This window comes from Vombatus ursinus, unplaced genomic scaffold (assembly GCF_900497805.2).
Source record: "Vombatus ursinus unplaced genomic scaffold, bare-nosed wombat genome assembly UNPS02014973.1, whole genome shotgun sequence".
Classification (NCBI taxonomy): Eukaryota; Metazoa; Chordata; class Mammalia; order Diprotodontia; family Vombatidae; genus Vombatus; species Vombatus ursinus.
The window spans coordinates 10337133-10352550 of NW_020954751.1; the positions used below are offsets into that span (position 1 = coordinate 10337133).

The 15418-nt window shown below is 38.4% G+C and overlaps 1 protein-coding gene across 1 annotated transcript in view; it reads right to left on the minus strand.

The window, feature by feature from the left end:
- The window catches only part of HHLA1 (HERV-H LTR-associating 1), a 62284-nt gene that overhangs the window by 28864 nt on the left and 18002 nt on the right, over positions 1-15418 (minus strand). Inside the window, exons 10-12 of the mRNA XM_027845492.1 lie at positions 11292-11546; positions 7167-7247; positions 620-688 (exon numbers count right to left, since the gene is read on the minus strand). Of these exons, the coding sequence (XP_027701293.1) occupies positions 620-688; positions 7167-7247; positions 11292-11546 (405 nt within the window). The remainder of the gene's footprint in view (positions 1-619; positions 689-7166; positions 7248-11291; positions 11547-15418) is intronic.

Consider the following 15418-nt stretch of genomic DNA (forward strand, 5'->3'; position numbering starts at 1 on the left):
GTTAGATTATTTCTTTATCATTATTTAGAAGAGGGGCTAGATTTTGGTCTTCTTGGTCCCAGAGGGTAAATTTAGTAGCAATGTGTGGAAGTTTCACACAAGGAGTTTTGGCTTAATGTATGGAAATATTTCCTAATAAAGCTCTTCATAAGCAGAATGGGCCACCATGATGGCCTTAGGCAAGGGGAGCCCGGCTTAGAGATGGGAAGTTTGTGATGAGAAATTGAACTTCCAGGTTGACTCGGCAGAGCTCCAGGAGACTGGAAGGGATGGATAACAGATATCAACCTGTAAGGGTAGCTTTGTTTGAAGATTGGAGCTGGAAAGTCATTGGAAAGTTCCACCATGTAATTTATATATCTGTTGTTTCTCAGTATTATAAAGATTTTACTAATTAAATTAAAGTCATTTAACTATGAACTTGAGACTGAAATGATTTGGAAGAATAGGAAGGATCTAAAAGAAAATGACTCTGTGTGTGTGTGTGTGTGTGTAGGTGTTAGTGTGTGTGATGGGGAAGAATAAGTTAATGAGAGATTCTGATCTGGTAGTAATTTGGCCATTATAGACAGACTGGGGCGGTGATATGTACAGCCTTTTACGTGAGGAATGAACTTACCAGTGTGTGACTGTTTTGGTGCGGGCACTTTGGTTGGTCCTGGAGTATCTGTCCCTGGAGTATCTGTTTCTTTGGTGAGACCAGAGAGAAGTATGATTCAATGTCCTTAATCAATCAATCACCAAGCATTTAAGTGCACATTCTGTCCCAGGCACTGTGCTAGGTGGTTAGAGTACCAAGACAAAATCAAAGTGTCTTCCTTCAAGGATCATGCAGTTAAGTGGGGGAGAGACAGCATGCACATATCCATACTAAACAGAGTGGAAAAGATATAGGCAACAGCCGCTGGGAGAACAAAGACAAGCTTCCTGCAGAAGGTGTATTTAAGCTAAGCTCTAAATGATTCATTCTAAATCACTAAAAAACACAGAGGCAAGAAACGAGTGCATTCCTTAGGAAATAGTGGACAACCAATGCATAGGTAAAGCCACAGGGAATGGAGTGCCATGTGTAAGCAGCAGCAAGAATTGTAGACTGAGTGCATGGTGAGCTCCAAAAGAGGCCAGAGAAGGAGAATGGGGGTTAGGAACCTTGAGCTCACCTGTCTTATCAGCCTGGAAACCTCAGCCTAGAAAGCCAAACTCTAGCAAAGGACCAGTTCCTTTGCTCATCAAAGGAGGATATTAATAGAGCAGAAAGGCCTTGAAATGTGGCTCATTATAGCACTAACTTAGACACCCTTCCCACAGGCCATGGAGGTGCTAATTTCATGAAAGATGAGGCTACAGTCTGTGTATGGCAGTTTGAGAGAAATGATTCTGCCCAGGGTACCTCTCTGAAACCTTTGCAATAATGAGCTCCCCTGCTACCTGCTCTGAATGCCCTGGCCCAGGTGCAAGGGAACATTGGACAAATGTCCTGACAATCCTTCCAGAGAGCATCCTAGAGGCCCAGCACGAGGCCCACGATCCATCAGCAGAGCACGCTCGTGTTCGGCCTGAGCAGCCTTCATTTGCCTCTGGAATGGCTTCTTGGGGTCCTGGAGTATGGAATGATTTATGTGATGCCTGATAATGTTAGAGAAAGCATCAACAGAGTTATGGGCTAACGGGAGGCTTTTCTCTTTCCAAACAATTCTATGCATGTTAAATTTAGTGCCATTCTCCTCTTGCAGCTAGTGACACAATTTATGTGCTCCCAAGCTGCCAAGCTATTGCTTATACTCTTCTGGAGAGGTTAGTCCTTTAGAAAAAAAACCAAAAATCAGAAAAACAAAAACAGTCCCAATTCTTCTGAGAGAAGGTTCATGAAATAGCAACTTTTAGTCAGTGACTGTTCAAGACAACCTAGTGAATTCATTCGTTCTTGCCTCATGTCTATATATTCCATCTCCTCAGTGGGAAAGACATCATGATATGCATGGTGCTTTTTTGAGTCCTGGGTCTGGAGTCAGAAGACTTGGGCTTGAAATTCAGGTCTGAATCTGTGACCATTGGTAATTCCCTTCACCTTTTTGACCCTCATTTTTTTTGTCTATAAAAGGAAGATAATAGTCATACTTATTTTCCTGTTTCCCAGAGTGGTTGTGAGGATGAAATAAATTAATTCATAATGTGTTAATAAGAATTAGCTTTAAGTTTTACAAAGCACTTTACAAATATTATCTCACTTGATCCTCACAACAACCTGGGAGTAAGGCGCTATTGTTATTCCCATTCTACTGTTGAGGAAAGTGGGGTAGGCAGAGGTTGAATGACTTATGCAAGGTCACACAGCTAGTGAGTATCTGAGGCAGGAATAGATTTCAGGTCCACCTTTTGTTAGCATCATCTCTAATGGCAATAAATTACAGGCCTTTCCAATAAGATCAGAGGTAAAGCAAGGATTTCCATTATCCCCAGTGCTGTTCAATATAGTGCTAGAAATGCTAGCAATAGCAATAAAACGAGAAAAAGAAATTGAGGGAATAAGTCTAAGCCATGAGAAAACACAATGATCACTTTTTGCAGAAGATACCATGGTTTACTTAGACAATCCTAAAGAACTGACTAAAAACCTATTGAAACAATTAACAACTTCAACAAAATTTTAGGATATTAAATAAATCCACATAAGTCATAAGCATTTCTGTATATTAGTGACAAACTCCAGATGGAAGAGATGGAAAGAGAAATCCACATAAAATCAATAAAGAAAGTATAAACTACCTGGGAGTCAAGACACAGGAACTATGTGAACACAACTACAAAATAATCTTTACACAAATAAAGACAGACTTAAACAATGGTAGGAATATTTCTTACTCATGGGTAGGCTGAGCCAGACTGTGGAGGCAGAGGAATTTGTATTTTATCCTAAAGGAAAAGAACCACCTAAGGATTCTGAGCCAGACAATGTTATTAGACCAATGCCTTAGGTAGCTTATGTTGGCTGCTGTGTGGTGGACGGATAAGAACAGAGAGACCTTAGAAGCAGGAAGCTCAATTAGGCGGTTTATTAAATATAATAAAATTGAATTATTTAGTATTTTTGCCAGCATTGTCAAAGTCTTGGTTCTACACGCGAATCACTGAAGCATATTCTTTTAAAATGAAAATTCAAATGGCAATCATTTGCATGACCATTCTGTGGGTAATTCAAGACATGTTTCTAGGGGTGGATAATTTAATGGGGAGGTTATTTGCTATTCAAGATTGCCCACATCACATGAGCAATCTGCCACTAAAGCATTTCTCCCTCAGCACAAGTGTATTTCATCACATAAGTGTTAGAGAAGTTAATCTCCACCAGTCTACCACTCAAACATATAATAATTAACCTTTGACTGTTTCATAAATCCCACTGAAAAGTCACAGACCGTTATGCTGAGTGAAAGTAAAACAAGTTAATAAAAGAGTCAAGCTGTAAAAATTTTAAAAGGCAGGAGAGATTGATATGAATGGCCCTAGCTAAACTTGGTTTCTTAGGAGAAAACCTGAAGCAATAGTCTGGAGGTAGAATGAAAACATTGTCAGCCAATGGAAAACAATGACATCATCAGCATCCAATCTGATTGGCTGAGGGATTGCCTAGAACTGGTATACATGTTGCTTAGCTGGTATGCACGTGTCCTGCATTTACGCTATTGAGAAGACAGAAACAACTTCTGAGTACTAAAAAAGATTGAATTTGGAATGTATCACAGATCCCCGCTGAGTGATCAAAACAAATTATCCACCAGAGCTCTAGTCCTAAAACCCTCTTAGATGGGAGTAGGACTTTGGCTTCCGGAAGGATGAAAAAAAAAAAATTACACTGCCCCCACTCCCACCCCGCCCCACTCCCACCCTGCAAATGGAGGTAGAATGGCATTCTAGGACCCTTACCTAGGGCAGTGGGCTGCAATGGAAAGAGTGCTGAATTTGGAATCACACAAACTCATGGAATCGTAAAATCTTAGAGTGCCAAGGGACCTTGGAAGCTGTCTTTTTCCAGTCCGTACTTGAACAGGAACATAGCCAACGAGTAGTGGTCTGGTGTTTGGTTGAAGACCTCTAGTGAGGGCGAACCTCTCTACCTCCATTCTGCTCTTAGATAGAGACTTTCCTGACGCTAAGCCTGGCTCTACTCCTCTGCATAGCTTCCACTCATTGCTCTGACCTTCCGGAGGCCAAGCAGAATTAGTCTAATCCCCTTTTCTTTAAATACTTTAAGGTAACTAACTATTCTCACCTTCAGGATGAATATCTCTACTTCTTTGAGCAGATCTTTAGATAGTTACTGGCTAAGTTGTAGTAGGTAACTTAATTAACCTCTCAGCCTCATTTTCTGCATCTGTAAAATGGGAATAATAATAATAATAATATAAATCTATGTCCCAGGGTTGTTTTGAGAATCAAATGAGATAATATTTGTAAAACGCTTGGAACATATTAGGTGCTTTTATTCCCTTTCCCCTCCCTCCAACCTTCCTAAAGATCTTCCCTTTTCCCCACTCCTTTAAGTACTCATGGTTAACAAGTTGTACCTTCCTTCCTCCAAATCCCCAGAGGGGGTATTTCATTGACTGTGGAGAGGGGCTAGTGCGTTCATGATCCATGACTCTTTTCTGCTCAAAAACCATCGATACCTCCCCAATGTCTCTATCATGATATTTGAGATTATTCGTATAAATTTAGAGCTGAAAGAGACCCTTGAGATAGTCTAGCCGAACACCCTTATCTTACAGATGGGGAAATTGAGGCCCACAGAAGTTGTCACTATCCTAAATTCATACAGGTAGTAAGAGGCAGAATCAGAATTTGAACCCAAATCTAGTATTCTTTCTGCTGTACAATGTCTTGGTCAATCTGGCTATACTACCTGTCACTCCCTTTATTCTCTAGCCAAACAAGCCTTCTAATTGTCCTTTAATCTCATCCAAATTCTCTCCTGTCACCATGTATGTGTCTAGGCTGAGTCTCATATCTAGAGTATGCTCCCTACTCCTTTCTACCTGTTGAAATGCTTTCCTTTTTTTCAAGACTGAAATACAGTGCCACCTCTTCCATGAAGGCTACCCTGATTGCCCCAGCTGATCATGTTCTTTCCCTCCTCAATTTTTCATAAATCATGTAATTTGGCTCTCTTCTTTGTCCATTTCATATGTTACCTAGTAATTAAACTTTTTTGTCTGAGTTTCGTGTCCTCCCTTATTAGACCGTAGGTCCCAATGTGGCAGGGATCGCATCACTCTTTTTCATATTTCCAAAGCTTCAATCAGTGTCTTGCATATAATAGTCTCTTAATAAGTATTTTTGAATGAATGAGTTAATGAAATACATGCATATAACTTTGCTCCCATCAGAAATAACCTAGCTTTATCATCGTGCTCAAAAATTTTATTTTCTCTTAGAGGTAACAATGAGTGGTAATGGAATTTATGGATATTTCACCTATGGCTTTTTTTCAGCCCGTCTAGAATCTTTCGGGCACAGGAAAAGGGAGAAGATTGTAGTTCAGTGTTCAATAAGGAGGTCTTTTCATTCTTTCAGAAACCCACTTTGTCTTCATGCAAGCCTACTCATTCATCCCCTGTCTATTCAAATCTACCCATCTTCCAAGGCCTAGACTTCATACCAGGTCCTCCAGAAAGTCTTCCTTAAGCATGTCAATCTTTATTGACCTTTCTATTCTCCAAGGTTTGGACTCTGTGGTCTGGGGGTTTGAATGCTACATCTACAACTTGGTTTATAGAATTTAGAGCTGAAAGAGGCCTTGACATTATCTAGTTCAACTGCCTAATGTTACAGATGAAGGAACTGAGTCCCAGGTAAATCATTTGCCCAAGGACATATAGACAATAGGTAGCAGATAGAAGGTTTAGAGTTTTCTGACTCCAAACCTTACACTATTTCCATTATAGATTGCTGTGTGACTTAGGAAGTCATTTTCTCTTTGGGGTTTGACCATAAAATGGGGAAAGGGATGATTCTAGATGGCCTCCAAATTCCCTGCCAGCTCTAATTCTAGAATTCCTACAGCATGTGTGGTTTATTATACCTCCCAGCTCAGCACTTAATTAATCTGGTATTAGATGCTACTCTTTGGTAACCCAGTCCTATCTCCTTCATTAGACCATGATCTCATGCAGGGACCATACTTTCAGCTTCTTCTGTATTCTCTGCATGCAGTGGATAAGGTACAGGACATGGAGTCTGCAACATATGAGAGGGTATAGGACATGGAGTCTGGAACATGTGAGAGGGTGTCAGACATAGAGTCTGGAACACATGAGTTTTAATCCTCCCTCAGACACTAGTTATGGAACCTTGGTCAAGTCATTTAACCTCTCTGAACCTCAGTTTCCTTATCTAGAAAATAAAGATAATAATAGTTATTAATTCATATACATAGGTGTGCATAGATTGTGGGCCAGGCATGCAGTCATTCCCTTGGATAGCATTTCTATTTGCCCTTCATTTAGGCAAGGTGTGCACTCTTTGCACATCTGTGCTCACAAGGTTGTCGTTAAGGATCAAATGAGATAATGTTTGCAGACCAAACATGGCACAGTCCATACAGTGCTGGACGTGGAGTCAGGAGGATCTGAGTTCAAATACAGTCTTGGTAACTTATTAGCTATGTGACCCTGGTCAAGTCGCTTAACCTCTGTCTGTGGCAATTTCCTCATCTCTAAAATGGGGATGTTAATAGAACCTGTCTCTTAGGGTTGTTTTGAGTATAAAATGGGATAATATTTATAAAACATTTGGTAGACATTAAAGTGCTATGTAAATGCTAATACTAATAATAACAATAATTATTATTAAAACATCATCTGTTAAGAACGACAGTTGAACTTAGAGTCAGAAAGATTTGCATTTGAATTCTTTCTCAGATATATGACTATGAGCAAGTTATTTAAATTTTTTGGGCCTCAGTTTTCTCATCTGTAAAATGAGACTAATAATAGCATCGATCTCCTAGGGTTGTTGTGAAGATCAAATGAGATATTATGTTTAAAGTTCTTTGTACACCTTGATAAGGTGCTCCATACAGCAAATGTCAGTTATTATGATGATGATCCAAATATGCATGTTCATTTGATGCACTGATTACCTCTTGAGAGGGACTTAGTAGTCTTTACCTGAGAGAAGAAATTCATTGCTTGTGTCTTCTCCCTGCTTGGAAAGGGTGAGAGTCACTGACGATGTTAAAGAAGTCAACACTGAATGGCAAGAATAACAAAACAAAACAAAGATGGGAGTTAGAAATGGATCCAGAGACGCAGAAAGGGTGAGTGGTGAGAGAAAGGATTATTAATAACCCACGTCCTGGGGAGATTCAGAGCCCCCACCCCCACTCCCCCTTCTTCCTAAGTCCTGACTTTATATCTAGCAGGACATTGCTGATAATGAGGTTGGACTCCTTTCTTGTTCAGTGTCCCACCCTGGCTTGGATGGATGTACACTCTTTGAATTGATAGCCTACAGTTATGAATGGTCTGGTATAGAGACACTTTCCCTACCCAAGGGTAACTTTCTTAATTCTTCATTTTAATATAGCCTACGTCCAATGGAATTAACCAATTAGATTTGATTGCTGTTTGTTGGACCACCTCTTGTTCAAAGGCATAAAAACCTAAAGAAGTAGCCATGTGGTCTCTTTGCATAAGGAGCCATTTTTGTCAAGTTCTCACAGGTTGTGATGGATAAAATTGATTATAATTTACCCCAAATTTTGTGTCTCAAAATTATTTTCTTTGCCACTATGATAGCATAGTGTACAGTAGTGGGTTTGGAATCGAGACCCAAATTCCAGGTCTGGCTCCCACTTCTACAGGATAACCCAAGTACCAGAACATTTGAAGACTTGCTGGACTCCAGTGCCTCCCTGTTATCCCCAGGATTGAGTATAAAATCTCCTCTTTGCCATTCAAAGTCTTTCCTAACACCACCCCCACTTTTCTAGTCTTCTTACCCCTTTCACCTCCCTAACTTCACATACTCTTTGTTCTAGTGACTCTGGCCTCCTCGTTGTTCCTTGAATAAGATATTTCATCTTTTGACACTAGGCATTTTCACTGGCTGTCCTTCATGCCTGGAATGCTCTTCCCTCTCATCTCTGCCTCATGGTTTTCCCAGGTAAAATCCCACCTCCTAGAGGAAGCTTTTCCCCATCCATCTTAATTCTAGTGCTTCCCCTCTCTTGAATATTTCATATTTAGCCTGTCTATAGCTTGATTGTAGATAGTTGTTTGTATATTTTCTTCTCGCCTCCTTAGAGACATAATTTTTTTTTCTTTTCCCTTTCTTTGTAGCCCTAGCTCTTGGCACAATGCCTGACCCAGTAGGCACTTAAATAAATGCTTATTGACTAAGGTCAGGTCACAACCTCTTTGATCCTCAGTTTACTCATCTGAGGATTGGGGATAGTGAAACCTACATTACTTATTTGGGTTGCTGTGTGGAAAGCACAGATCAAACCTCTATGCATATGTAAGCTGCTGTAAAATGGAGAAGAGAAGAGATGGAGAAGTTGAAAGGGAATAAAAAAGGAGAAAGCAGTGATAGAAGGGATGGGAAAGAACAGAGCAAAGAATTCCTTCGTTAAAAAATATTTTCTCTCCCCCACACTTACTATTGCCCCGCTCCAGTAAACAAAAAGAAAAAGAATATCATCAAGAAACATGCAAGTCAAATGAAGACAATCCCCACATTGACTGTCTTTTAATTGTATATCTTGGATATGAACTTTTATCAGCAATATTTACCACAAGAATTTCCCCCCAGTTACCTAGTATTGGTTTTGTTTCTATACAACTTTAAATTTTATATAACCAAATCTGTCAATTTTTTCTTCTGTGATGCTCTATGTCTTATTTGGTCATGGATGCTTCCTCTTTTCTAGATTTGAAAAGTAATTTCTTCCTTGTTCCTCTAATTTGTTTTATAATGTTACTTTTTATGATTGAATTATGTAACCACTTGAAGTTTATTTTAGCATCTGGTATGAAATGTTGATCTATAATTAATTTCTGCCAGACTAATTTTCAGTCCAGTACCTGGTATCTTTGGGTTTATTGAACACTGTACTTCTGTGTTCATTTGCTTTTGTATATTGTATACCTGATTTATTCTCCTAATCTCCCTCTCTTTTTTTTTAAACATTACCAGATCATTTTGATGATTACTACTGGTACTTCTAGCCCTTCTTTTTTCCTTACTTTTTTCTCTCTTATTTCCCTTTCAAAAGGAAATTTTTGACCTTTTGCTCCCACAAATTCATTTTATTATTATATTTCTAGCTTCATAGAATAGTCCTTTGGTAGTTTAATTGGCATGGTCCTCAATAAGGAAATTAATTTAGGTAGTATTATCATATTTAATTGTATTGTTAAACCTACCCATAAACAATTGTAGCTTCTATAATTATTTAAGTCTATAGTTTTGTAAAACATGTTTTGTAGTTTCTTTCATATAGTTCATAGTTATATCTTGCTAGGTAGACCCCAGGTATCTTATATGTTCTGTAATTACTTTGAATGAAAATTTTTAATCTCTTTTAGCTGAGTTTTGTTGGTAATAAATAGGGATGCTGATGACTCACATGGACTTATCTCATAGCCTCTAACTTTAATGAATTTATTATTTGATTTAATTTTTTTAGTTGACTCTTTAGGGCTCTCTAGATAGATCATTGTCCCTTTGTCAATGATTATCTCATCAATTTCTCTTTCTTGTCTCATTGCTATAGTATTTCTAGCATTATGTTATCTAGTAGTTAATGATAATCGACATTTTTGCTTTTACCCTTGATTTAATGGAAAGGCCTCTAAACTTTCCTTATTCATATAATATTTGATCTTGGTCTTAGAGAAATACTATTTATTATATTAAGGAAATGTCCATTTACTCCTATGCTTTCTAATGCTTTCAATAGAAAATGGAAATGGATTTTGTCAAAAGACTTTTCATCTGTTGATGTCACGTGTTTTTATTTATGTTATAATGTGATTTATTATGTTTATGGTATTTCTCATATTGAATCAATCCTGCATAAATCAATCCTGGCACAAATCCAACCTGGTCTAAGTATATAATAATTTAAATATATTGTTTTAGTCTGTTTCCTAATATTTTATTTTTTTGTATGAGTTAAAGATAGGGGTTTATAGCTTTCTTTCTTTGTTTTGTATTAGGTATCAAGGCTTTAGGTATCAAGACCATGTTTATATCATAAAAAGAAGGTTCCCTTCTTTTCCTAGTTTGGTTAATTTTTTATGTAATATTGATGACAATTTTTCCTTGAATGTTTGTTAGATCCATTTGTAAATGCATCTAGCCTGGAGTTTTTCTCCTGCCTTTTGCAGGTCATTTATAGTTTGGTCAATTTCTTTTTCTGATATTAGGTAACTTAAATAATTTATTTCTTCTATTGTTAATCTGAGTATTTTATATTTTATAAGTTTTCATCTATTTTCTTCTAAGTTGTCAGCTTATTTTTAGTAAATAGCTGGATAAAATTCTGATAGCTTCATTTATTGCCTTTTCAGTTGTTTTGAATTCTCTTTTTTTCAATTTTGATATGAACAATTTGACATTCATCTCTCTTTTTCAAAATCAGACTAGTTTGGGGCAGCTAGGTGGCGTGGTGGATAGAACTCCAGCCTTGGAGTCAGGAGGACCTGAGTTCAAATCTGGCCTCAGAAACTTGACGCTTACTAGTTGTGTGACCCTGGACAAGTCACTTAACCCCCACTGCTTCACTGAAAAGAAAAACCAAAAAAAAAAAAAATCAAACTAGCTTATTGTTTATCTATAGTGGGGCTGGTCTGATTTGTTGTTCTTTTTTAATGTTGCATTTTCTATTCATTGATTTGATATTTTTCTTTTTGTTAATGAAAGAGTATAAAAGATATAAAATTTCTCCTAAGTAATGTTTTTATTGCATACCATAAGTTTTGGTATATTGTCTCATTGATATCTCTTTGATAATTTTTTTCACTTTTTCTAGCATTTATTTACTTACCACTTCTTTAGGATTAAGTTGCTTATTCTTCAATTAATTTTTAATTTTTTCTCCAAAGACCCCTTTTTAAATAGAATTTTAATTATAATATAATCAATAAATGATATATTTAGTGTTTTTGCCTTTAAGCATTTTCTGTGAGGTTTTTTTCTCTAATACATGGTCAATTTTTGTGAAGGTGTTACATGTCACTGACAAGTATGCAAACTTCTTTCTGTTCCCTTAAAGAATTCCTAGTTACCTGAAGTTAGGTAGGTGTGGGATGAAGTGCCTTGTGTCATCATAACCCTCGTAAGGGGAGGAAGCCTGTAAGGTGTTCTTGTGTATGGGGTCTCATCTTCACCTGAAGGTACAGTTTGCATTAGGGAAGAGATTTTCATAGAGGAAATTCCAGATCCTTCCAATCTCATGGTTTGTGTCCATGATGGGAATTTTGTAGATGTTACTTCAGGTCTTTTCAGAGACTCACTGTGAGCCCAGGTCGTCATTCTAGTGGCTGTAGAGAGTTAAAAAAAAAAATCTGCACTGAAATGCACAACAGTTTTGATTTAAAATCAGAATTGCCAGGAGGTTGAAAGTTAATTAAACAGCAAATGAAGGTTTTGTTGAGAAATAATGATGATTCACTTTTATATAGTACTTTATGGTTACAAAGCACTTTACATACATTAACTTCACTTATGTTCACCACAATCTTCCAAAAATCAGAGTAGCTACATTCCCAGAATTAAAGAATCTTAAAATTGAATTGGTAGTAGATAGGGTGCTAGGTCCTGGGAAAGTCATTTAACCTCAGTTCCTTATCTGTAAAATGGGAGGGGTAAGAAATAGAGACTCTTGGGTTTCTTCTGGCTCTAAATCTATGATACTATGGAAGGGACCTTAAAGGTCATGCTTAAGTGGAGATGATATTTAGAGTTATGGGTCCTATTTAAAGGATTTTAGAAACAATTTTGTAGGAAGAGATAGTTCATAAGATCATCAATTTAAAGCTTGAAAGGACCTTAGTGACTATTGACTTAAATTCATTCATATTATAGATGAGTAAATTCAGGCCAAGAAACATTAAGTAACTTACCCAGGGTTATACAGGTAGTAAATACCTGAAATGGCACTTGAACTTAGATCTTCCTAACTTCAATTCCAATGCCCTATCTCATTAACTATTATAATAACTTTTCAAAGGAAGATTGTTTTTAACATATATTATATGTAATCATATTTACATATATTATATTATAATATATTTACATATATTATAATATAATATTATAATGTAATATACTATCTTTGTCTCTGTGTCTGTTTCTCTCTCTGTCTCCTTCTTCCTTCCTTCTATCCCTCCTTCCTTCCTTCCTTCCTCCCTTCCTTCCTTCCTTTTTCTCTCTTTCTTTCTCTTTCTCCCTCTGTCTCTTTCACTGCAATCAATTAGGAAACTGTGGCAGTGGCACAAATTTAAGGTCTAGGAAGTTCTGGTAGACTATGACATACCTACAAAGATAAAGAGCTTAGGGGCTCTTAAAAAGACTCTGGGGTCAGTTTACAAGATGTTATTCTCATTTTGGTTGGTATTCTATAAATCTGCCTAAGGTCTTAATGTAACCGGTGGTGCAGTGAATATTGTGCTGTGCCTGAAGTCAGAAAGACCTGAGTTTGAATCTAGCCTCAGGAGCTTGCTGGCTGTGTGACCCTGGGCAAGTCACTTGATCTTTGTTTGCTTCAGTTTCCTTAATTGCAAAATGGAGATAATATCAGGGTTGTGGTAAATCTCAAATGAAATAACATTTCTATGTATTAGAAAACAAGGTTCGTGGCACAGAGTAGACACTACAGAAATGCTTATTTTTTTTTTTTTTTTTTTAGGCAATTGAGGTTAAGTGACTTGCCCAGGATCACACAGCTAATAAGTGTCAAGTGTTTGGTCTGAGGCCGGATTTGAACTCAGATCCTCCTGACTTCAGGGCCAGTGCTCTATCCACTGCGCCACCTAGCTGCCCCTTATTCTCTTTTCTAAAGAGAGATCTTTAGGCCATGATTTTCATGACTTAATTGGGATGTTAATTTCGGTTCCCAGCCAAATATTAAGAACAACAAGGATGATAACGATGACCATGATGATAACAACAATGCGTCATGGGCACCACAAAAGTGAATACTGTAGAGTTGGAACAAATTGAAGCATTGCCGTATGGTGGAAATAGCATTGGTCTTTGACTAAGAACCCTTGGGTCCAATTCCTGGCTTTGAAACTTAGTGACTGTGTGACCCTGAGCAAAATTATTGAACGTCTCTGAGCCAATTAGTTCTCTCATCTGGAGAATGAGGATTATGATATTTGTAGTAGGTCATAGGGCTGCTTTAAGGTAAATTCTTTGAAAACCTTAACATTCTATAGAGATGTGAGCTGTTGCCTGCTTGGAATCTACACAAATTCAATGTTCCACCCTCCCCCAGCCAATTCCTCATTAAAAAAAAAAAATCTTCCTATAACTGGAGTCCTAGAAAAGGCACCATACTTTGCTGCTCTGGGTCCCAGTTTTGCCTTAACTAGGTGTGTGACCTTAGACAAGTCACTTACTAAGGTTTAAATCCCACCTCTGATACTTACTAGTTGTGTGACCCTTAGGCCCAATGCTTCCCCTTTTTCAGCTTCAGTTTCCCCATATGTAAAATGAGCCACTTGCACTAAATCCATATGCCTACAATTCACCGTGATAAGGAAAGCTTGTTATTATTATTTCCACCACTAGATGGTCCCTCTGCCTACTCTATATAAAATGGCTCATTGAAACTTTGTTGACTGGTTCCCTGGATTAGCTGGAAATTGACAAAGGAAGGAAGAACAAAATATAGATATTATTTAGGTGACATCAGGTTAAGTAAAATGAAAATCTGTTTTTTTTTTAATTTGAGCTCCCTAGATTGTCATATTATTATGTGTATCTGTTCTATACAGCTCATCGCCACAATCTTAGTGTATTTTTAAGCTTCAATAGTACAAAACTGCACCAAGACTTTTGGGACACGTTGTATGCATCAGAAATTTTCAGACCTGGAAGGATAGTTGGAAGTCACTAGATAATAACTGTAGAGCTGGAGGAGACCTTACAGGTAATCTCTTCCAACCTCCTCATAGCCTTTAAGTGCCCTGCCCAAGGAAGGTCATGAAGGTAGTAAGTGGGAGAGCCAGGTTCCACATCTTGGCTCCCCCGGCCTCATCAGGGCTCCTTCCACGATATGGTGCCACAGTGATACTCTCTTGCGTTTATTAATTACACAGGGAGAGTTTAATTGACTGCAGTGTTATTTCTCAGGAAGCAGAACGTGCCATGAGACGGAGTTGTCTAAGACTCTTCTTATACAAGGGGTCTGATGACTAAAGTAGGAATTTTTAATAAAACACCTCACCTTTAAGGTGATTCCTTCTACAGGTTGATTACCTAGAACTACAAGACACCCCAGAGGATCATAGATTTACAGCTGTAAGGGATTTTAGATGTCATCTAGCCTGACCCCTTCATTTTTCAGTGAGGACATTGAGGCCCAGAGAGGTTGGGTGACCTTACCAAAATCACACAGGTGTTAAGTAGAAGAACCACAACTGGAACTCTTACTCTATCTAAATCAAAGGAGCTTTTCACTAGGACGTACATAAAAAGCTAACATTTGAGTTGGGCTTTGAAGGATGGACAAGATTTGCATAGAAGGGAAGGAGGGCATTTTAAATTGCAGAAAGAACATGAGCCAAGTGCTAGGGAGAACAGCATGGAATTCAGAAACAGAAAGAGTCAATTAGATCTTCTGGTCTGGTCCAGCTCCTTCAGAATGAGCAGATATTCCCATCCAGGAAGGTGGCCTTCTTTGAGAACTGTCAACCTTCCTGCTTGCCTGTTTGTTTGCCCTGTCTGCCTGCCTGTCTGTCTGCTGTCAGTCTATCTGCCTGCCTGCCTGTTAGTCTGTCTGTCTTCCCTGTCTATCTGCCTGTCTGTCTACCTTCCTGCTTGCCTGTTTGTTTGCCCTGTCTGTCTGCCTGTCTGACTGCTGTCAGTCTATCTGCCTGCCTGCCTGTTAGTCTGTCAGTCTTCCCTGTCTATCTGCCTGTCTGTCTACCTTCCAGGTTGCCTGTTTGTTTGCACTGTCTGCCTGCCTGTCTGTCTGCTGTCAGTCTATCTGCCTGCCTGCCTGTTAGTCTGTCTGTCTTCCCTGTCTATCTGCCTGTCTGTCTACCTTCCTGCTTGCCTGTTTGTTTGCCCTGTCTGCCTACCTGTCTGACTGCTGTCAGTCTATCTGCCTCCCTGCCTGTTAGTCTGTCTGTCTTCCCTGTCTATCTGCCTGTCTCCCTACCTGTTTGTGTGCTTGTCTGTTTGC